Consider the following 24,632-nt stretch of genomic DNA (forward strand, 5'->3'; position numbering starts at 1 on the left):
TTGCCTTTTGGCAACTAAATGAATTAAATGAATAATCTAAACCTCACATATTTTACTCCTTAATTTCCATTAATTTTGCTATTAATTTTTACATAAAAGAACACCTGTCCTTACCTTTACAAAACCCTACTATATTTTTGCCCAAACAATAGCAACTTGCACTATGCCAGGTATCTTCACAAACACAGAAATACCTGTTTTTAAAATGTAGTTAATAGAATATTTATTTCCCAGTTCATTGAGATATTTCTGAAGGCCTCAGTTTAGGTGCTTGTTATATAGGGTGGATACCATGGTTTCAGTCGGGTTTTCATGTCTGTAATTTTATACTGTTTTTAGATGATATTTTAATTGTTTTATTGGATTATATTTTTAGATTTTATTTGTGAGTTGTCTTGGGTCCCTTCAGGGAGAAAGGTGGGATAGAAATCAAATAAATAAATAAATAAAACTGTTGTAAAGCCATTGAAGAAGGGCATAATTCCATGCAACGTTCTAGCTATATTTCTATGAACTCCGTTATTTAACTGCCATCAAGAGTTCTGAGTTCCCTATACCATCCAGACCACATTGCTTCTGATTTCATATCTCTTGATTCTTTCTTTCACCCAAGGGCTTCCAAAAAGACTGCATTTATTTCCAAAGTCATTATACAGAGTTAGTGACCCACAGATATTCCTTCATCATGTTGTGCCTGCGGTGACACTGCTCTTGTCAGCATATTTATAGTTCGTTCCAAACAAGAAGAGGAAAGAGGTTTTTCTGCCTGATCTCTGTTTTGATGGGCTAGCATTGGTCCTGGAGCAAAAATATATAAATGCAATGTGAGCACAGCACAAGTCCATGCTCAGAATGATTGACCCTCAGTTCTTAAAAAGACTCTCAATATCCTTGAGGTTACTGGTTCTTGAGATATCCACTCCATTGCCAGAAGTGACATGAACTTGAATGTTACATGCTTACAACTCCTTAGTTACACGCTTGGCTTGAACAAGGGGGAAAACTGTCATGGATTTTCCTCTTTCACTAGATGCAATCCTAACAAGATGCTTTGTGATTTGACATATTATTAAAGCCAGAAAGAATAATTCCCCCAAGATGTGTCATTTGTAGAGCTAAACTATAAGCTTTCAATAACCAAATGTTGTTCCCACATGTTGTTTCCCAATGTGAAACAAACCTCATTTCTGGCCTCCTCACACACCTGTATTATTGACAGCTGTGCATTCTTTTAAGCACAATAAGAAAAAGAGCTCCATAGTATGATATTTCAAACTATTTTAGCACATTTCCTCTACTGCAGTGTCAAGCTATGCAGAAATCATTAGGCTTTTAAATACTGTAATACTGTATTTTCAGGATTTTTTTTTCCTTAGAGCATATTCAGGGATTTCTATATTAAAGTACCATGGCTATATATATTGGGTTTGCCACACAATCTTCTTAATATGTGGCTTCTAGATGTCTTGTATACTCTTCTAATGCATATATTGGTTGCCTTTTAGATTTTAGATTTAGCTTCTCACTCTTTTATATACAGTAGATTCTGTTTCAATCTATTAGAATTACAAATTGTCTAGCATTTGGAAGAATGAATGGATAGCTTGAGAGACACTCTGCCACAGGGAAGAAGCCAATGTCACTAGTACTTCATCATGCACTGCTAGCATCTTTTGCATAAACACTGCATATAGGACAATTGTAGAGCAACAAACCTGATCATAGTTTCTACTCTTTAGCTTTGCCCTGCCCCACAAAAAAGTGTGAGAAATTCCATCCACCCATCTGTCACATTATTATTATTATTATTATTATTATTATTATTATTATTATTTTGTATCCTGCCTCTCCCTGTATTGGATCGAGGCGGGTAACAACAAACAAGAGAACAATAAAAATGCTACACAACAACCCTCAAGTAAAAACATAGCAAAACATCCTAAAACTCCCTCCCACCCTAAAACAGAGTTAAAACAGCAATTCCAAATAAAATGCTCCCAATAAAATCAATCGCAATCACAGTCTGGTGGGAACAGCTATGCCATGGGAGAGTGAACATTCTGCAGAGGTCAATTTGGGAAGGCCTGCCGGAAGAGATCCGTTTTTATTGCCTTCTTAAAGGGCTCCAAAGATGTTATATGGCGGATCTCCTCTGGCAGGTCATTCCAGATTTTTGGAGTGGCAACAGAAAACGTCCTGTGGGAAGTCATTACCAGTCTGGTTTTCTTAGATTGCAAGAGATTCTTGGAGTTCCCTCAGGTAAGCTGGACCCAAGACACCTTTATCCATATGACATCAAATGAATCTCTCTTTTTTCCCCATTTATTACTTGCATTTGAATGCCATCTTTCCTTCAGCAGTGACATCACCTAGAATCATAGAATCATACAGTCAGACGAGACCACAAGGGCCATCCAGTCCAAGCCCCTGACATGGAGGAACTCTCAATCAAAGCATCAGTGACAGAAGACCTTCCAGCCTCTGTTTAAAGACCTCCAAGGAAGGAGACTCCACTACACTCTGAGGAAGTGTGTTCCACTGTCAAACAGCTCTTACTGTCAGGATGTTCTTCCTAATGTCGAAGTGGAATTTTTTGTCCTGTAGTTTGCATCCATTGCTCCGGGTCCTAGTCTCTGAAGCATCAAAAAACAAGCTAGCTCCCACCTCAATGTGACATCCCTTCAAGTATTTAAACAGGGCTATCATATCATCTCTTAACCTTCTCTTCTCCAGGCTAAACATACCCACCTCCCTAAGTTGTTCCTTATAGGGCATGATTTCCAGACCTTTCACCATTTTAGCCGCCCTCCTTTGGATATGCTCCTGTTTTTCAACATCCTTTTTGAATTGTGCTGCCCAGAACTGGACACAATATTCCAGAGTGGCACTATTATTTCCCTTGATCTAAACACTATACTTCTATTGATGCAGCCTAAAATTGCATTGGCCTTGTTAGCTGCTGCATCACACTGTTGCCTCATGTTCAATTTGTGGTCTACTTGGACTCCCAGATCCCTTTCACATGTGGTCTCGTTCAGCCAGGTGTCACCCATTCTATATGTATGCATTTCGTTTTTCCCTCCTAAGTGCAGTAACTTACATTTCTCTGTGTTGAATTTCATTTTGTTAGCTTTGTCCCAGCTTTCTAGTCTATTCAGGTCATTTTGAATTTTAATCCTGTCCTCAGGGGTATTAGCTACTCCGCCTAATTTGGTGTCATCTGCAAATTTGATAAGTATGCCCAGAATTCTGTCATCCAAGTCATTGATAAAGATGCTGAATAGCACTGGGCCCAAGACAGAACTCTTTGGACCTCACTGGTCACTTCTTTCCAGGATGAAAAGGAGCCATTAGTGAGCACCCTTTGGGTTTGGCCAGTCAACCAATTACAAATCCAGGTAACAGTTACTTTGTCTAGCCCCCATTTACCAGCTTGTTTGCAAGAATATCATGGGGAACCTTGTCAAAGGCCTTACTGAAATCAAGACATACTATATCTATGGCATTTCCTTCATCTATCAAGCTGGTAATTTTATCAAAAAAGAGAGATCAGATTTGTCTGGCATGAGTTCTTTCTCTCAAATCCATGTTGACTTTTTGTGATTATGACATTGCCTTCTAGATGCTCACAGACTCTCTGTTTAATGATCTGCTCCAGAATCTTTCCTGGTATTGATGTCAGACTAACTGGACGATAATTGTTGGGATCCTCTTTTTTCCACTTTTTGAAGATGCGGACAATGTTTGAACTCCTCCAGTCTGCTAAGGCTTCTCCTATTCTCCAGGAGTTCTCAAAAATTATTGCCAGTGACTCCAATGTTGCATTTGCCAGTTCTGGCGTTTCTGGAGGGAGGGAGGCCGGTGAGAGCGGCCTCCATAAAGCCGGCTCACCGGGCCCCCGAAGGAGACGCTGCCATGCCCCCAAGCCACCGGGGAAGAGCGGCCAAGGGACTGCTGCCTGCTGCCGCCGCTGCAGCGTTTCTGGAGGGAAGGAGGGAGGCCGGTGAGAGCGGCCTCCATAAAGCCGGCTCACCAGGCCCCCGAAGGAGATGCTGCCACGCCCCCAAGCCACTGGGAAGGTGTCCTTTGTTAGGAGTAGAGAGTGTGCTGTAATATTGTTTTGTTAGGAGATTGTGGACATGGTGTGTACTGGGTATGGTGATGAAATGGGAGGTGTGGCTGTGTTAAGGGGGGCTCCCATTGGAGTAGTGTGGGGCAGGGGGAGATATAGCGGTAGGAGGGTGGAGACATATCGTAGGGGAAGGCGGGATCGATGCATAATATCCATCTCTCCTTCCATCCACTCTCCTAGCCAACGAGGCCTGTGGGTCAGTCCAGCTGTACCACAAACCCTGTCTCTGCTCCTGTGCAATGCCAGGTCGGTTAGGAATAAGACCCACATAATACATGATCTTGTGGAAGATAAGAACTGTGACCTGGCTTGCATTACCGAGACCTGGCTTGGGCCTGAGAGTGAAGCGGTGTGGGCACAGGCCCTCCCTGCCGGGTACTCGGTTAAGGACCAGATCAGGGTAAGTGGGCGGGGGGGGGGAGTTGCCTTGATCTATAAAAACACATTTTCCTTGTCCAGGAACCATGTTCGACAGACTAATTACATTGAGTGTATTTACCTGACCCTGAAGGCTAGGGACAGTTTAGGGATTCTGTTAGTCTGCAGGCCACCCCGTGCGCTAACAGATTCCCTGGCTGAGCTGACACAGCTGGTCTCGGAGGTTGTCCTGGAGTCCCCTAGGCTTCTTGTCCTGGGGGACCTCAACATCCCCTTCGAGGCTAGTCATGCTTCAACTGGTGCGGCTCGGGAGTTCATGGCTACCATGACTGCCATGGGCCTGTCCCAATTGGTCTCAGGGCCCACACATTCTGCTGGTAATACACTAGATGTCGTTTTCTGTACAGACATGGAGTCTCCGTGGGCAGAGGTAACGAATATCTCTGCCCTGTCATGGACGGATCATTTTCTGGTCGAGGCTAGTATCAAGGTGACAACCCAGATCCCCCCCGGGGGTGGCGGACCTATTAGAATGGTCCACCCTCGAAGGCTGATGGAACCCAAAAGGTTCCAGGAAGCCCTAGAGGGCTATCTGGTTGGAACTGACGGCGATTCTGTTGATGCCCTGACCAACACCTGGGATATTGACCTCTCCAGGGCTATACACAGTATTGCTCCCAAGTGTCCTTTCCGGCCTGCTTCCAATAAAAAGCCCTGGTATACGGAAGATCTCAGGGCAAGGAAGCGGACTGCGCAACGACTAGAGCGTAAATGGCGGAAACACCAGCACTTATCCGACAAGACACTCCTAGAGTCTCTTTTGAAGGCCTACGGAGTGGCAATTGGTGCAGCTAAGAATTCGTTCTATGCTGCACGAATTGCGTCCGCGGAGTCGCGTCCAGCAGAGCTGTTCAGGGTGGTGAGAGAGCTTACTCAACTGGCTCCCCCCCTGAACCCACTATTGGAGCCATCTAAAGCCTGCTGTGACGAGTTTAACAACTTCTTCGCGGATAAAATCTCTCGGCTAAGGGCTGATCTTGACGCTGTTATTGGTTCAGAATCGAGAGTAGAGGCGTCCAGAGCTTCCGTGGACTCAGTTATACTGGATCAGTTTGAGTCTGTTAGTACCGAGGATGTGGACAGGATCCTCGACAGCGTTAGGAAGACGACCTGCTCTCTCGATCCCTGTCCTTCATGGCTGGCAGTTCAAGGGGGAACGGCGTCAACAGAAATGTTGCGTCGCATTGTCAATTCATCATTCAGGGAGGGCCTTTTTCCATCTAATTTAAAGACGGCCATTGTAAAACCTTTATTAAAGAAGCCCTCCCTTGATCCCCTAATTCGAAATAATTATCGGCCTGTGTCACTGCTGCCATTTTTAGGGAAGGTGATCGAGAGGGCGGTTGCCTCCCAGCTACAGAGGGTCTTGGAGAATACGGATTATCTGGACTCATTTCAAACTGGCTTCCGGGCGGGCTATGGGGTTGAGACTGCCATGGTCGCCTTAGTCGATGATCTCCCTCTGGGCATGGACAGGGGTAGCGTGTCCCTGTTAGTGCTCTTGGACATCTCTGCGGCCTTCGATACCATCGACCATGGTATCCTTCTGGAGCGCCTGGGGGAGTTGGGTATCGGGGGCACTGCTTTGCAGTGGTTTCGTTCCTACCTCTCGGGTAGATTCCAGATGGTGGAGCTGGGGGACTGTCGCTCCGACAAGAGGGCCCTCACATCTGGGGTCCCTCAGGGAGCGATTTTGTCACCTATGCTATTTAACATTTACATGAAGCTGCTGGGAGAGATCATCCGGAGACACGGGGCGTGGTGTTATCAGTACGCTGATGACACCCAAATAGTCTTCTCTGATGCAGTGACGAGGGATGGCATCTCTCCGCTCAACGCCTGCTTGGAGTCAGTAATGGGCTGGATGAGGGAAAATAGACTCAGCCTGAATCCAGAGAAAACGGAAGTACTTGTGATAGGTTCCCCTAGTCCAGGGATGGAAATTTTTCCACCTGTCCTGAACGGGGTCATGCTCCCTGTAAAGAACACTGTTCGCAGTCTGGGGGTGCTTCTGGACTCGTCGCTCCACCTAACTTCTCAGGTGGATGCGACAGTCAGAGGCGCCTGTTATCAGCTTCGGCTGATACGCCAGCTGCGACCCTACCTGGGCCGGAGGGACCTTGAAACAGTGGTACACGCACTGGTAACCTCTCGACTCGATTTCTGTAATGCGCTCTACATGGGGCAACCCTTGTACCAAACTCGGAAGCTTCAATTGGTTCAGAACATGGCGGCTAGATTGGTTACGGGTACCTCCAGAGCCAGTCATATAACACCGGTACTGGAGGACCTACACTGGCTGCCAATTTGCTTCCAGGCGCAATACAAGGTGTTGGTTATGACCTATAAAGCCCTAAATGGCTTGGGCCCAGGGTACTTGGGGGACCGCCTCTCCCCATACAATCCGCCCCGCACTCTCCGGTCGGGTGGGAAACAGCTTTTGAGAGTCCCTGACATGAGATATGTGATGTCTGCACATAGGGCTTTTTCTGCTTCAGCCCCGCAGGCTTGGAACTCTCTCCCTGTCGAGCTCCGCTCAGCCCCCTCCCTGGAGTCTTTTAGGAAAAACCTAAAGACTCACTTTTTTCGCCTTGCTTCCCCCCATGTCCCTTAATTCCACTCTTCTCCTTTTATGTTGTAGTAATGTAATGTAATGGATGTCCTTGGTGTTATTGGTTATTGTTTTTAATGGTTTTAAAAGGTGATTGAATGATGGATATTTTTTATTGTTTGTATTTTATTGCTTAATGTGGGGGGATTTCTTTTATTGGATTTGTTGTTGTCATATTTTTAACTGATTGTAAACCGCTGTGATCATTGGAATAGCGGTATACAAATAAAGATTCATTCATTCATTCATTTTAAAACTCTTGGATGTAGTTCATTTGGTCTTGGAAACTTACAGTATATTAGTTTATTTATTTATTTATTTTTATTTAGGTATTTATATCCCGCCCTTCAGCCCTAATGGCTATCAGGGCGGCTTACATTTATTATTATTTTTAACCAGACAGTTCCCTGCCCGCAGGCTTACAATCTAAAAGACACGACACAAAAGGAGAAGGGAATGGTGAGGGGGGAGGGGATCAGGTCCAGCATTCTTCTCTCCCTCTGAGGCCTGGACCAAGGCAGATGGACCGGAGGGAGGGCTCTGCTTCTTTCAGGCAGGCCTGGTGGAGCTAGCCTGCCTCTCTCCCCTTCAAGATGGTGGCTGAAGGGAAGGCTGGTCGTCACACACACACACCCATTGGCCTTCTCCCACACCACACTATACAGAATCCTTGGTATTTTTGTGTTTGTGTGTGTGTTTGTGTGCTAATATTACTCATTAATCGTAACTCCTGCATATTACTAAATGTCATGGTAATAGTTGTGACATAAACAACTACCAAAATTAATATTATATCTTTAAATTACAGTATCATATGCACAGCCTCCATGTGTTTATATATACATAGTTCCATGTGGTTGAAGTGAATATTTGGTAAAAGGCAATGTTTTTAAACAAAATTTTAAAAGATTTTACATTTTATTTAAAAATTGTTAATTTTTTAAAAATTAGTTTTGAAATTTGAAAGTTGTTTAAAAAAAACTGGGGCTCTTCCTTTCACACACACACACACACACACACACTGAGCCTCATTCCAGTCACACCATCTTTTCAGCACTTTAAAGGGACACAGCCAATTTCTGCCCAAAAGCAGATGTTTGAGGAGCAGTGGTGTCATCCTCCTTAGGGTGTCACCTGGTGCAATCTGTATCCCCACACACACCTCACAGTGATGACACTGCCCTTCAGTGCATATTTTTTATAGTATACATAATTGTTCCCCTGTGAGGTAGATCAAGCTGACAAATAGTGACCAGCCCATGATCACCCAGTAAGCTGCATGGCTCACTGGAGATTTGGATCTACACAAGTTCAAATCAGTGGCAACACTGGGAGGGTGCAGGGGTGTGGACCTCATGGGTGACACTCCAGAAGAGGGCATTGACACCCTGTTGGCCCCCGATCTTCCACAGGTGCTCCTTGTGCCCACATGGATGCCACTCTGGGCCTTGGAGGGATCTCCATGCCGGGGGGGGGGGGTCTCCAGCCTGGGCTGGCAGCCGTTTCTGCAGCCCGCACAGCATTTCCCCAGCCCACACAGCCATTTGTGCCACCCATGCAGCATTTCCCCGACCCTGGAAGTCCCACCTGGATGTCCCACCTCCCAGTAGTCTTGCCCCCTGCATTAGGTGACACCAAATGCAGGATCCTCACAGGTTTAAGTCACACATTTTAACCACAATATGACACTGTCTTAGAATTGTTTATTTCCAAAAGAAAGATACCCAATTTCTACAAGACAACAGCACTGTGGGACCACCATATAAACATCTCAAGATCAAAAAGCAGTGGTGGGCAACTACATGGATGACAGCTGGAAAGTTTAACCCTGGTATATGCCCACTGGCTGGAGTATTCTTGCACCAGGTATTCATGTAACAGCACTGACCTGGAAGTGATGTCACATCACTTACACTTCCTGTATGGGATCACAGTCAGCTCTGTTTTGCAAGTTGTTGGTAGGGTAGAAGATAGGCAGAAGCAAACAGTTACATTTTCTTAACTTCTATAAAAGTGATCCACACTGCCTAGGAAGTTCTGAAATTTATATCACAGCAGTATATCATCCCAACCTTATAAAGATCTACTTTGAAATCCATCACTTTGCAGCTCAATTGTTCACAACCTAACTGTAGATCTTGAAATTTAATCTTTGAAGAATAAGAAAAGTCGGGTTTATAGACTGATTGTGTGACTTCTGGGTGTAAAAAATTGCCTAAAGATTTTTAATTTAATTTTTTAAAAACTTAGAACATTCACGGGTTGTTTTCTAGGTCCTTCCTCTGAAATATAGCCTACAGCACCTAATATTTGTTGGAGGTCTCCCATGCAAGTACTAACCAGAGCTAACCCTGCTTAGCTTTCAATAACAGATAGGATCTTGTTTACAGGCCCTGGCAGCCCCGCACCCTGGCTCACTTCTCCCAGGCTGAGGGAAGGCCCCCTCCAAGCCCCCAAGGCCATGCTTGGAGGTAAGGAGGGGAGGGAGGGAGGGGATGGAAAGGAGGGAGGGGGAGCAGGGGAGGCAGTCTTAGGCAACCCCTGTGAAACGGTTGTTCGACTCCTGAAGGGGTTGCATCCCACAGGTTGAGAACCGCTGCTATAAGGGGAAGAGTCCTCCAATGAAGACATTTCCAAGTCTTCTGGACCAATGTTATCCTGGACCAGTGGATATAGAAGATTGCACTACTCCCATGAGACTAAAGGAATAAAGAGTTTGCAGGTAAAAGCATAGCTCATACAATCTGCAGTGAATGACACTTCAGAACTTGTTTCCTGTGGGCAATGTTTAATGAAGTACCTACAGCTTAGCTTTATACATTTCATTCTAGGGAAGGGTGCTTGAAAAAATGGAGATTATCACATGGGGGATGGGATGTCACTGTCCCATCCCTGTCCCGTCCTTCCTGTGCAGTCGTGGGAAGGAGTTCCTTATGTCATTGAGCTTATCTGGAAATTGCCCCATCCGGAATGTGCAAGTGACAGTGATCATGTGGAAGCCTTTCAAATGACGTTGCACGGATTCTGTCATTGTCCCATCATTGAAGTGTCATTGCCCTGGCATTTTGCATTAATGAGAGTTCACATTAATTCAATGCTGCTTCAATGACAGGATAAGCACTATGATATGAAAGGCTTTTGCATGACACCCCCCCACACACACACACAAATGGGATAAGGATAGAAGAATGATCCTGTCCCTATCCTGTCTGAGTGTGACAATCTGTCTTACGTTAGTACTCACCAATAACCTTGCAAGTAGAACCACTGAGCTTTTGCCTTGTCACACCTCCCTGTGGCTGGTGAACTGCTTTGGAGTCTGCCTCCGAACTGCCCCTCCCAAGACCCCTTTGTGCCATGGTGAGACACTGACTGGAGCTCCAATGCCACAACAAATTATAATCCCTAGAATTCCAAAGCATTGGAGTTTATCCAACGGGACGGGAGGCTCTCAATTTTGAAAGAGAAGTGCGGGCAATTCAAAAATTCACGCAATTATGTGATTACTTATCACACCTTAAATTCGCTGTAATGGCCTCCCCAAACCCAGATTCTGTGCAAAGTAAGCCATCACATCGATGGGTTCTTAATTGCAAATTGGCACTCTTCTGCATGCTCAGTGAAACTCCAGATCACTGGAGCATAGCATATTTAGGCGAGTGAGAGAGAGGAACAAAGGGACCCCACAGTTTACAAAAGAGGTTGGGGGGGGAGAAGAATGGTTGAAAAAACATGCTCTATTCACATTAAAATGAGCATATATTCACTCTTGTCACGTTAAAACATGAATAAAATGGTTATCCAATAGCTCCCGGTCCATCCCTCTTAATTAGCAGGCAGCAGCCCCCCCCCCCCCCCTTCAGCAATGCTGAAGGACAAGTGGAAGCAAAATTGAAGCAGAATTGCAGGGTGGCTTCATGGGAACCCCCCCTCCAGATTGGGGGGGGGGTGAACCAGGAGTAAAGGAGACAAGCACATCACACCAAACAGCAGCACACTGAGTCAAAGTTGCCTAGGAACAGGGTTTGAGACTTCGCTAGTTCACTGAATTTACTTAACTGTGGATTGATGCGTGATTGCATTCGGAGTGCGTTCGGACTGCCAGCGGTCACGTGTGCTAACCTTTTGCGCAATAACATGAATACGCATGATTCCGTTCAGGATAACACTGGATTATACTTCTAATTTCAGTCATGTGATATCGTCCATTGAGATACAGCATTTTAAGTGGTGTCAAACTGGATTATTTTTGTGGTGCAGATCTAACCATGATTAATTAGATCCTGCCTCCGGTTTGGCTTGCCAGATTCACTTGCTGACTATATTGATTGATTAAATTTCTATCCCACCTTTCTTTCAAGTTGGCATTTAAGGAAGCTTGCCCTTGGTGCCTACCTGGCCTAAAGAAGGACAAGGAAGGGTGGGGGATAGAGCTGTATATTCCAGCTCCAAAGAAAAATGATTGCATTCCAGGGCTGCATGTAGACAAGAACAAAAAACCTTGTGAATAGTCAGACTTTGCCTTAAAGACAGCTCTGAGCTCAAGAGCACATTCTGTATTTCAGGGATTAACTAAACATAAGAAAGGGGGTGGGGGAGGAGAAACATCTCCATACATTTTTAAAGTGTGAAATGTTTGCTACTTTAACCTCTGGACAAAAAAATAATATAATCATGCTGCTCAATAAGCCCTAAAGAAACAGAACTACAGTTGATGATATTATCCATGACTAAATGTACAAATTGTAGAGAAACCAATCCCTACAGTATTATCAGTATGGGCAGTTACAGTGATTGGTACTGTATGCCCAAAAAGAACAGTATCCCAAGTGTGCCATTTTGTCAAGGCACTGGCATATGCAATCATTTTCAATCAACTACAATTGGCCTATTTCTCTTAAATAAAAGACATTACAAGTCCAATAAATTCCAAGTCCATACTGTACCAACAATTTATATTTTGTGCCAATCAAAGCACTAGGGCAAAGTCTGATCATTCAGATTTTAATCAGATGACATGAAACAAAACAAAAGCTCTCAATGAGGAAATGGTGTCTGAAAATTAGCTTCAGTGGCTGTCTGCAGGTTTAAAATTTTCTGGTCTCTTAACCATGGTTAAGAGGACTACAAGCATCCTACAGGTTTACATATTCTTTTTTCTTCCGGTTTCCATTACAAATTTCCTGCCTTATCAACTTAAGTTATAGTTGCTATTACATTTCCACAAATAACAAGAAGGTGGTATTCCTATGGTGTAATAGGCATGCCCTTTGACTTTTTGGTGCTGAATTCTGAAGGAATGTGAGAAAGCCTCCTTCCTTTCAGCCTTTCATCACAGTGTCATGTGGCAGATAAAAAAGCCAGTGTGATTCTAGGCTGCAATAATAGTAGTGTCTAGATCCATGATGGCAAACCTATGGCACGTGTGCTATGGGTGGCACACAATGCCATTTCGCCAGGCACGGGTCAGAAGAAGGAGGAAAAGGCATGTGTGTGCCCATTCCTCCTCCTCCCTGCCTTTTTCTGGCCTCCAGCTGTCTCTCCAAGACAGCTAGAAGTGAGAAAATGGAGCTGGGGAGAAGGAGCCAGAGGCATGCACCACTGGCTCCTCCTCCTAGCCCTCTCCCGGCCTTCAGCTGCCTCTTCAAGAGGCCAGGAAAAGGGTGAGGGAGAGGCGTGCCATTTGCTCGTACCCAGAGCCCTTTCCTGGCCTCCAGCTGGCTCCGGAGGGACAGCTGGGGGCAGGGAAAGGTCCGTGGGGAGCAGAAACAGCCGCATACCGGCTCTGCTGCCGCCCCCCCCCCCCCTGCCCACAGGCCCTTCCTCACCCATAGCTGTTCCCCCAGGAACAGTTGTGGATCACAAAAGGCCCCTGGAGTGGAAGACTGAGCTTGTGCCCATGGCTCTGCCCCCCAGGGGCCTTTGGTGACCCATAACTGCCCCTTCAGTGACCAGGAAAGGGGGCGAGGAAAGTGCGGGTTAGAAGCCCCGCCTGGAAAGCCCCTCCCTAGAGGGCAGAAGCTCCGCCGCCAGGACACGAACCTGAAAAGGTTTGCCATCATTGGCCTAGATCAAGGGTAGTAATAGTGCCCCTCTATTCTGCTTTGGTCAGGCCTTGACTGGAATACTACATCCAATTCTGAATACCACAATTCAAAGAGAATGTTGACAAGCTGGAGCGTATCCAGAAGAGGGTGATATTAAAGGTCTGGAAACCATGCCCTATGAGGAGAAACTTAGGGAGCTGGGGATGTTTAGTCTGGAGAAGAGATGGTTAAGAGGTAATATGATAGCCCTTACATTTTTGAAGGGGTGTCATACTGAGGATGGATCAAGCTTGTTTTCTGCTGCTCCAGAGAATAGGACCTGGTGCAATGGATTCAAACTACACCTAAACATTAGGAGGAACCTCCTGACAGTAAGAGCTGTTTGACAGTGGAAGACATTCCCTGGGAGTGTGGCGGAATCTCCTTCTTTGGAGGTTTTCAAACAGAGATTGGATGACCATCTGCCAGGGGTGTTTTGATTCTGTGTTCCTGCATGGCAGGTTATTGGACTGGATGATGCTTGTGTCTCTTCCAGCTCTATGAACTTTATCACACTGGTCCTGGAACGGGCCTGTAGCGTTCCAAAATGGAACTTTCTGGGGATGGGAGGCACGGGGAATGCATTTTACCGCACAGCGAGAACACCGCCACCGAGTATCCCCATCCCATTCCGGATGTGTTCCCCAGGGGGCGATTTCCTGGAACGCTTCTCAAGCATTCCCAAAAATCACCCCCTCTGGGACACATCTGGAACAGGATGGGGACACTCAGCGGTGGCAGCATTCTCGCTGTGCAGTAAAATGTGTTCCCCGCTGCCTCCCATTCCCAGAACATTCCGTTTTGGAACACTATAGGCCCATTCCAGGGCCAATGCGATAAAGTTCTATGATTCTACGATTCTACCAGGTACTATTAACTCACAGTTAATAGAACAAATGGGGTTATGTTGTTTACTTTTATCTCATCAAATTTGAACTGAGTGGCCTGGGGAAAGGGAGGAAATCTAAAGCTGATGCCCACTACATACTCTTCAATGGAACTAGGATGCTTTCAGTAAATTATCTGTGAACTGTGTTACTGTGGGATTAAATCATTGAAATTCAGCTGCTGTGTATGCAAAAAGGGGTACAGCTACAGGCTGTATAGTTCCATTTCATATTCTATAGCTAGTCACCTTATACAGATCAACCACTGGTTCTTCTAACCTAGTGTTGCCAACTTAAACTGACAGCAGCCTTTAGAAGCATTATTTATTTGTTTATAAGTTTTCTGTCCCGCTTTTTTCTCCTAATGAGACTTGAGTTAACTGTTCATTGCAAAGGATGGGAGAAGGCAGATTGGGGTCTGGATCGCTAAAATTGGGACGCAACGCCTCCAGTCTCAGCACAGAGGTATGCAATAACACCCGATCTTAGGAAATTTTCAAAAAAATTCCTAACATGCTCAGCCCATTCTCAGCACAACCGATAATCTCCTACAGCATGTGTAAAATAACAGAAAGTTGATTTCTTTTCCAACATTGATCTTCAGATATTTTAACTGGAGATACCATGAACTAAAGACCTCCTCGAGGTCAGTTCTGTGTTTGAGAAAACCTTGGGCAAATCCCCTTTCTGTTGGTGGGCTCACAGCTGTATCCTTATCTTAAGTGGGCTATTTCAGTTTCCCAGAATGTGTTCACTATTACTTCAACTGAGTATTATGGGAAATGAACAGGGAATAAGACAATAGGCCTTGGGTGACTAACCAATAGATCAATCAAAATAGTCTTTTGAAACATTATTTACTTGTTTATAAGATTTTTGCCTTGTTTCTCTCCTCATGGCACTTTAGGTGACTCACAACAAAATTATCAATAGATCAGTCTTCCCGGGGTGCTAAAGCCATGACATGGAGGCTAAACCTGTTACATGAAAGGAAGAGGTGTGTCACCAAGCTACAGCACCAACTATAGAGTATAGAAAGGCAAGACAACACACTTGAACCAATGGCTTCAGAAGTATAACACAGCACACTCACAAATTGGTTTTACCAATCCTGATCAATCATCTATCATTCCACATTTTCAGCAGCTTTTAAAATGTCCCAGTTTCTCTCTCTTCTTTCCACATTCCCCTTTTGTTCCCAGATGACTGCAGTTGCTGTAGTTGCGAGGGGGGGGGGATAGAGGAGACAAAATCTTGTCCCTCCCAGTAGTTTCAGAAAAAAGCAAACTGCTGCAGTTTCTCCTAGCTGGTGCACTGTTCTTCATTAATAACCTTTGCTATCTTAACCACACTCTGATGTTCCTTGGCCACACTTGTCCTACTTTTCATCTGTGAAATGTTGAAAGGTGTTTAATATCCTACTTTCCACTGACATAGAAACCAGTGCAAGTCACTACACAGATTAAACAAACTACTTAAAAAAAATATAATTCAGAATACTTTAAAAAAAAAAAGAATTAAATAAACTATCCTATTTAATACAGCATTAATTTGAAGCAGGTTCCCCCCCCCCCCCCGGGGGAATTTTCTGAAATAGCTTTATTTTCTTTCCTTTTTTGGATAAAACTTTTATAAAATCACACTTTTCTCCAATGTTTTCAGTGTTATGTAAAAGATCTGTAAATATGTAAATGAAAAGCATCTGTTTCCAGTTTTATGACTCCATTACAGAAATATGCAGAATGAGGGGTGAAAAAGAGGCACAATGCTAATACTTACACTTGCATACTTTGCAGCACTGTCCTGCTATATGGACTGGAAGGCCATCAGGAGAACAGTTCAGTGGTGGGCAGGCCATTCGCCAGCATTCCACTACTCCACTCTATGCAACAACAGAAAAATGAAATTCAGACGTATGTATGTTCAACATAATTAATATTTAGGAAAAAGCATAGTCTAACATATGAGAAATCACTTGATAAACCATAGCAACATTGCCAACCATGATGTGCCCATTTTTTAAATGAGCAGAGATGTATCACAACCTGAATTATGTTTCTAGTCCTACATAAAGCAGAACATTTGAATCAAAGAGATTTATCTCTGTGTTGTTACCATTCATTGAATGGGTCTACTCTAATTAGGACTAACCAACAGGGCTGCTGCCCACATCTGCAAGCTAAATAATAAATACATAATACAACTATTGCATTTGAGATATAAATAACTTCCTGTTGTTCACCTGACAAAAGCTGCTAAAGTAAGTTGTGTAACCATGGCCTCAAGGAATTGGGCAACTTGAAGCAGCCTCTTACCACTCCAGTGAGGGCACCATGGGTGGCACAGAACTGCGGCAACCAGATGCGGTGGTCCTGAGGTCAGCCATCTGTGTAGTCTGCTATGGACCATCAGCAAGGAGTGTTTTTTGCACTGCTTTTGTAGCTAGGTTTGGGCCGCCTTTGGAGACCACAGCATGACTTTGACCCAATCTGGAAGTGTGCAACATCTGATGGTCATGCACCTGGATTGGCCTGAATGCGGCACTGTTGGCCCATAAGTTTCTGGCCCATATTGCAGAAATAAAGCAATCTGAAATCACTTTAACTGCCATTACTCTATCTTGTGTACTTTGTAGTTTGGTAGGGCACCAAAGTTCTTTGACAGACCAGGCTGAATACCTCACCAAACCACAAATCCCAGGATTCCACAGAATAGAGACATGACAAAACAGTGTCAAACTGTTTCATTTCTGTACTGTGACTACATTCTTATGCTGGGAGGGGGGGGGGAATCTACCTGGTTTTACATTTTGACAACAACAACAAAACATCTATTTACTTCTGCAAACAAAACCTCTCTTCTGATAGTTACAATATAATTTCGGCCCAAATATATTTACATACTAATTCAGCTTTTGTTCCCACAATGTTGAAAATGATAAATACCATAAATTGGATATACACATTGTTGTCATGGAAGGTGCACCTTATGCATAAATTAAGGTAATGTCTTCCTTTCGCTCATCCTAGGATGATACCATTATATACTGTACACAGAAAACACTTGTACAAAAGCCCATCTGAGATACAAGAAAGAAAATATTATGGATGCATAGTGTTTGTGTTCCTTCATCCTACTCTAAACATACAACCAAGAGCTAATAAGGTAGCTCTCAAAGCCAGTGTTATGTATTCAAGAACCTATGTGGAAAAATTGTAATGAGATACCCTACTCCCAGATATAAGTTAGAAGCGTCTTACTTTGCATGTGCAATTCCTGCAGTAATCATCTTCTACCCATGAGTCTTTGTCTCGATAGATCACTCCATTTACTTGACAAGTCTTCTCACAGTGACAGTTTTCCAACTGACTAAGCCTCATTTCTGCATAGTTTAGCTATAAATGAAAGTTTCTTGATTTAATTTCTGGAATTCATGCACGTAGCTTTATATAAACCTTTATATAAACCAAAACAAAGAAGTAGTAAACTGATTTTCAGCAGATTTGTATTTTATCATATCAGCAGAACTCACTTTAAAACAGCAGAATTTTAAGCTCATGTTATCATCAGCTCAGATGAACCAACAGCAATGAAGCACAACTAATTTACACCACACATACACTACTCCATATGCATGTCATTGGGTCTTCAAGTTGAATAAGACAAGCTGAAATCATAAACTATTTCATGGTGGGGACAGAGAGACAAGCCTCATGACAATCATCTGATCAATAAACTTGCAAACAAAATAATACACATTTTCTGGAAAAATATAATTATTTCTTAACTGTTTTAAACATGTTTGCATATTTATTTAAAAGCAAAACATAAAAACTTTAAGGAAATGACTGAACTGGAAAAGAGCAAAGGCCACATTTCCTATTCTAAATCCAACAGTCAATCCCAAAGCATGAACCTGTGACATGTAGGATAAATCAAGTCTTTCACCTATTTCTATCTGATTTCTTGCAGTTTGTGGATCTCCAATCAGAGTTATAGTTCAGTTCTCTGAATATATAAACACATGCATCTACCTTAAATCGCATTGAAGACCACTGGCTGTTTAAAGTCTTAGGTTGCATCTACACTGTAGAAATAACGTCTTTTGCCACCATTTGACACGTTGCAGTTCCATCCTATGGAATCCTGGAATTTGTAGTTTTTCCTGCAATTTGTAGTTTAGTCTTCTCTACCAAAGCATACTGGTATCTTACAAAGCTACAAATCCCAGGATTCCATAGGATGGAAGAACAGCACTTAGAAAGGTGTCAAATGGTATTATTTTTACAATGTAGATGCACCCTTTGGTATGTTTATCTTTGCTTCTTGAGATCTTCTTAGAACTGAGAGCTTTATTTCATGACAAAAGAAAGCTGAAGTGGAGGGAAAGAGAAGCCACTTTCACTGTGCCTCTCTGCAAGCTGTCGTAGCACTTCTGTTCTCCTTCCTGAGGGAAAAGGTTGTAAAAGTTTGCCTTTTTCTAGCATGTCATGTGATAAGGCTCTGAAAATCCAAAGACCAAGCTTGAAACTTCAGATATACAAAATGAATACCCTTTTATGAAACTTAAGTCCCACTTTCTTTTCCTTAGTTCCACATATGGTGGCTGTGTCTTTCTCCCAAAGCGACTTACAGATCTGAATTAAAACAAAATACTGTGAAAACAATACGTTCTACACATTTTTAAATAAAAAATCCCTGCTAAATACAGGATTTAAATATTTTAAAATAATTACAATAAATACTTAAAACATTTAAAACAGGCTATAATGAATAAAAATATAATACAAAGATAAAGCACACCCTTTATTTTTATATTTGTTTGTTTGCTTTTAAAGTTTTTAAAAGAACATTATTATTATTATTATATTTGTTTGTTTGCTTTTAAAGTTTTTAAAAGAACATTATTATTATTATTATTATTATTATTATTATTATATCATAATCAGCACCACCACCACCATCCACCAGTATGGGGATATTAGATCAGCTATATCAATCAGCTTGCTGTTTGACCTGGTCAGCAACAAGACCTACAAGATGCACCTAAGGGTGCAAGCATTCTGTCTGATCTGCCCATCCACTCCACATTAAGCCTTGTCATGTCACAAGGCAACACCTGGCTTTCAGTCTTCCCCTCCTCCCTGTGTCACTCTGTGCATTCTTGATCATTCTGCAGGCACAGATAACATGTCTCTGGAGGAATATTTCCAATGGCTCTCTGGAGGCTCGTTGGACTTTCAGCTACTCTCCCTCAGCAATGCCCATGGGTTTACTGGGTTTTAAATGGACAAGGGTTAAGCTTTTAAATGCTGTGCAATTCCTGTATATAGTTTTTAATTTGTTGTTGTTTGTTGTTTACTGCTTTAAAGTTATGAGCCCCGACCCATAACAGCCCTTTGAATGTGATATCTCCAAGCTCCCTGTCCCCCTCTGCTCTACTTAGATCTTGCAAATTCAGGCCCCTGACCTCCCTGATTGAGTCTATCCATCTCACATGTGGTCTTCCTCTATTTCTACTGCCTTCTACCTTCCCTATTATTGTAATCTTTTCTAGTGTGTCATTCCTTTTCATGATTTGACCAAGGTATGACAACCTCAGTGTTGTCATTTTTGCTTCCAGTGAGAGTTCAGACTTGATCTGGTCTAGTTTTTAATACATTTTAATATTTTCAGCATCTGACCTCTTAAGACGCATGCAACATTGAAACAGCATACCTCCAAACTGACGCAAAACAGCTTTATTTTGGACTGTCTGTACGGGCCCTTAGTCAGGTGGAAATTACATTTGAGGTGATGAAGCGCAGTGGTTCAAACAAATGCCACCAAACTACAGGTTTTTGGTTCATCACTCTGGTAGCTATGAACTCTGGGGGGGGGGGGGGGGTGTCTCAGGCAGCCAAAAATTCTCAGCCTTCATTCCCTGTACCAGCAGTGGGGAGATGTAGCTATCCAGATGCTTTTGGGCTGCAAAAAACATCAGCCCTACTAAGCATGGTCAGTAGTTAGAAATGGCAAGAGTTCCAATTCAATAACAGCTGAATGGCCACAGATTACACATCTTTGGTCCATCCTGTATGATTCTGAGCTATTTAATAGAAAGTATTTGTAACTCTTTCAAATGTATATTTGTTAGTACATGTGCAGAATAATTTAGCTGTAGAATGTGTAAATATAAAAGATGGAATCAGAAAAAACTAATGGTACAATCACTTCTGTAACCATCATGGATTGTAAAAGAGTAATGTCTTTGGCTTATATGTTAAAAACTGTACATGGTAGCACAACTGAGAAACTTTAAGTTCTACAAAGTGGTGAATGTGTCCCATTTAAATTATATTGTCATTGAAATAATGGCACATTTGATAAGACCACCACCTCATACTTCACTGAAAGCTCCAGGCTCTACCTAATTTTTTAGAGTGAGTCACAGTTCACCTTGGATTTCTTCCAAAAATGTATAGTGCTCAAGAGGGTAAAGCATTTTTCAAAGAATCATACTGTGTCATTTCTGTATTTGAACCCAAAGGGATTATTTTGAAGCTAAGTAGTATTCCAGAATGAGTAAAAGTTAGAGCACATGCTCCCAAATCATGTATGCCTTACATGGAAAATAGAAAATTTACAGCAGTAATTTTCAGTACTTACCAGATGACTTAAAAAGTGCAATCCTTTATTGAACTAGTATCTACTTGCATTTTACAGTTTTTCTGCTACTTCTCACAAAACACCCATGTGCGGGGTATTTTATAGGAATCAGTAAACTATTGTATTTTCTCTCATATCTAGCCAAATACCTCCAGATTCAGAAAGACAAAGGGCAAGATGTTCTTCTTAAATTCTGTGTGGGGTTTTTTTTAGCCTTCTTTTCTACTCCAGGGTTGGAAAAATGATTTAATTAAAGCAATGCATGGTCCAGTATCATCACAGAATCATAAAATCATAGAGTTGAAAGAGACCGCAAGGGCCATCCAGTCCAACCCCCTGCCATGCAGGAAATCTCAATCAAAGCATCCCCAACAGATGGCCATCCAGCCTCCACTACACTCCAAGGGAGTTTGTTCCACTGTCAAACAGCCCTTACTGTCAGGAAGTTCCTCCTAATGTTGCGGTGGAATCTCTTTTCCTGTAGCTTGCATCCATTGCTCTGGGTCCTAATCTCTGGAGCAGCAGAAAACAAGTTAGCTCCCTCCTTAATATGACATCCCTTCAAGTATTTAAGGGCTATCTTATCACCTCTTAACCGTCTCTTCTCCAGGCTAAACATACCCAACTCCCTAAGTCGTTCCTTCACCATTTTAGTCGCCCTCCTTTGGACACACTCCAGTTTCTCAACATCCTCTTTAAATTGTGGTGCCCTGAACTGGACACAATATTCCAGGTGGGGCCTGACCAAAGCAGAAAAGAGTGGCACTATTACTTCCCTTGATCTAGAGACTATGGCCCCATACAGACAAGCCAAAATAAATCTGCTTCGGGTCACTTTGGATGTATGTCATTTAAATGCTGAATGCATCCTAAGAGTCTGGAAGCCACGCCAAAGCCATACTCTAGTCCTAAGGACTGGAGCACAGCTTTGGCGCAGTTTCTGGACTCTTAGAACACATGCATCATTTAAACAGCATATCTACAAGGTGACCCAAAGCAGCTTTATTTTGTCAGTCTATACGGGGCCTATACTTCTACTGATGCAGCCTAAAATCGCATTGGCCTTGTTAGCTGCTGCATCGCACTGTTGACCCATGTTCAATTTGTGGTCTACTTTGACTCCCAGATCCCTATCACACATAGTCTCGTTCAGCTAGGTGTCACCCATCCTATATCTGTTCATTTCATTTTTCCATTCCACTCAATTTCAAAAATGTTTTTCACACTTTAAAATTCAAAATGCTGTCCTTGCTTGGTGAACTAATAATTCTTCCCATTTTTAGTAGTGAACCCCCCGCAAAAAAAGCTCTTATACTCACAATACTGAAATACTATATACTTTTTATTTAACTGTAATTGTATTTTGAGTTACTTCAGCACTTTTGCTTTATATTAAAATTTTAATTTCAAATCAAGTTAACTTTCATGAACTCTAAAATATATTATTTTCTTTTATTTTTAAGCAAATATTTTCTTTTATTTTATTTTTAAGTTGTGTTGTTGGAAGCAAAGAGACATTAACACTTCTATAAAATAATTAGTGAGAGAAAGGGGTCTAGATAACACCTGTCCCTTGTTTCGCATTTCTGTATTTCCCTTAGGTCTATGTACTCAGGCCCTTTGCTTCCTTCTCACCTGCTGTCTGGAAAGGGAATATATGTTGGGCTCCAACCCCCATAATGGTTGTTAAGTTACACATGACAGCCAGCTTTTAGGGTCTCTTGTAACCAAGTGCAGGTCAACTTCTTTTGTCTGTCTCCTTCCTATTTCAGACATTTTTCCTGATACAAAAAATATACATTTTTTCTCTAACAAGAGCATCCTGAATATTACTCTGTGTCAACTTTTGTTGTTACTGTGTGCCTTCAAGTCATTTCTGGTTTATCACAACCCTAAGGTTGTGATAGGGTTTTCTTGGCACAGCTTGCTCGAGGAGGCAGAGGGGTTGTCACTGCCTTCCTCTGAAGCTGAGAGAGGCCCAAGGTCACTCAGTGAAGTGATATGGCCAAGCTGGGATTCTAACCCTTGTCTCAAGAGTCATAGTCCAACACTCAAATCACTATGCCACACTGGCTCCATACTACACTAGTCCTGCTTAATATAGATATCCAATACTCTTACAGGGGGAAATTATGTAGAATAAATCGTTACTGCTACAGTCCTTTAAACAGGTAGCCAGGAGAAACCTGTACAAATACAGTGGGATGTTCCTCTGACTAGACTATGCTATTAGATCACACTACTAAATAAGGGGGTGGGATCTATGCTACAAAATTTACCTGCTGTAATAGTCTCTTGCATTTTCCATATACTGCTACTTCCACTTATTCTCCAACATTTGAAAATTTCTTCCATACTGAAACAATCCTTGCATTGTCAATAGCTGTCAGGTATGTTATCTTATACAGGAGCCATCATGTTAAGCACACATACTTAAATACAGGTAATTTATGTTAGTAAATGCCAGATATTATGTTCCTAAATGCCTTTGCCTTTCAGAATCTGAGGCAGATCACACAGCTATGTGGCTCTTTGGCTATTGTTGGACTGCAGCACCTCTTACCAGGTGTAGGCACCACAGACAATGGTCAGGGATGATAGAGTTGCAGTCTACCACCGATGGCAGAAGAGAGGTTCCCACCCTTTCAACTGAGTGAAAAGTCCCCTAGAGATGGAGACTAAGAAAAGAAGATCACCTCTAGTCACTTAATCACAAATATGTATAGTGCATCCAGGTACTAAGGCTATGTGCTACAGCTACTGATTGCTTACCATCTTTACCTTCATGTCATATTTGTTCTTAAAGAGCACCTCTTCAAAAGGTGCAAAGGACAGGAACTTCCGCATAGACACCTCTATGTGGATTACATATGTCTATGATATTAGTATTTCTGATGTTCTTTGGTGGGGGGGGGGGAGTGAGTTGAGTTGTCAAACTTTTTGTTCTAGACAGGTTCCTACACCTGTTCAAACTCCATGACATATGACTAATATATACCATATGGAGACATAGCCATCAAGTAGATGGATCCATGGGGCAGATGACACCTGCTACTTCCAATACGCCTGTCAAAGGCACAAAACTCTACTACACTAAAAAAAAGTCAGAAGCACTCCACCTAATAAGTGGACCGAGTAACTTAGAGTCAGAACAGACCAGCACAATACACCAGCTTCAGGGTGGCATGGGGGTGTGGTGTACACACACCTCATGCCCCAACACCGCCCCCAAGCCAGTGTTATGCCACCCCACTGACCACATGGCAGGTGCCGTCATGGCATTTCTTTGGTGTGGTTTTTATACACACCGTGCTGCACCGCAGAAATGAGAAAAAACCACAGTGGCAGAAAAGCCAGCTTTTTGCCGGCTCATAAAGGAGCAAATTTCTGCTGCTTCTTTCAGAGCTGGCAAATAGCCAGATCAGAGCCGTAGCGTGCGGTTGCCACAGCCCTGATCCAGTGCTCAAAGAAGTGATGGGAAACTGCTCCTTTAGGGCAGTCTGTTTCGCCCCTTAGTTGCTGGATCATCAAAATCAGGGAAAGTCCTCATCCCACATCATTTTATAGCTACATTCAACATTTTAGTAACAATAAAAGGTGTACAGCTTGGTGAATGCTAACTGGTTTGACTTCTCCTTTTTTGATCATTGTATTAAATAAGAATTAAGTGTGTGTGCTGTGTGTGTGTGCTGTGTGCCTTCAAGTCATTTCTAAATTATGGTGAACCTATGGCAAACCCATCATTGAGTTTTCATGGCAAGATTTGTTCTGAGGAAGTTTGTCATTACCTTCCCCTGAGGCTGAGAGAGAGTGACTTGCTCAAGGTCACC

General features: G+C 42.8%; 1 protein-coding gene across 5 annotated transcripts in view; it reads right to left on the reverse strand.

The window, feature by feature from the left end:
* Positions 1–24,632, reverse strand: part of NELL1 (neural EGFL like 1) — a 630,714-nt gene that overhangs the window by 419,653 nt on the left and 186,429 nt on the right. For all 5 annotated transcript variants that reach the window (XM_089521361.1, XM_089521359.1, XM_089521360.1 and 2 more), the window contains exons 8-9: positions 17,415–17,549; positions 15,934–16,036 (exon numbers count right to left, since the gene is read on the reverse strand). In XM_089521361.1, coding sequence (XP_089377487.1) covers positions 15,934–16,036; positions 17,415–17,549 — 238 coding nt within the window. The remainder of the gene's footprint in view (positions 1–15,933; positions 16,037–17,414; positions 17,550–24,632) is intronic.

This window comes from Sceloporus occidentalis, unplaced genomic scaffold, assembly GCF_023333645.1.
Source record: "Sceloporus occidentalis isolate IW3139 unplaced genomic scaffold, rSceOcc1.0.p SCAF_4, whole genome shotgun sequence".
Lineage (NCBI taxonomy): Eukaryota > Metazoa > Chordata > Lepidosauria > Squamata > Phrynosomatidae > Sceloporus > Sceloporus occidentalis.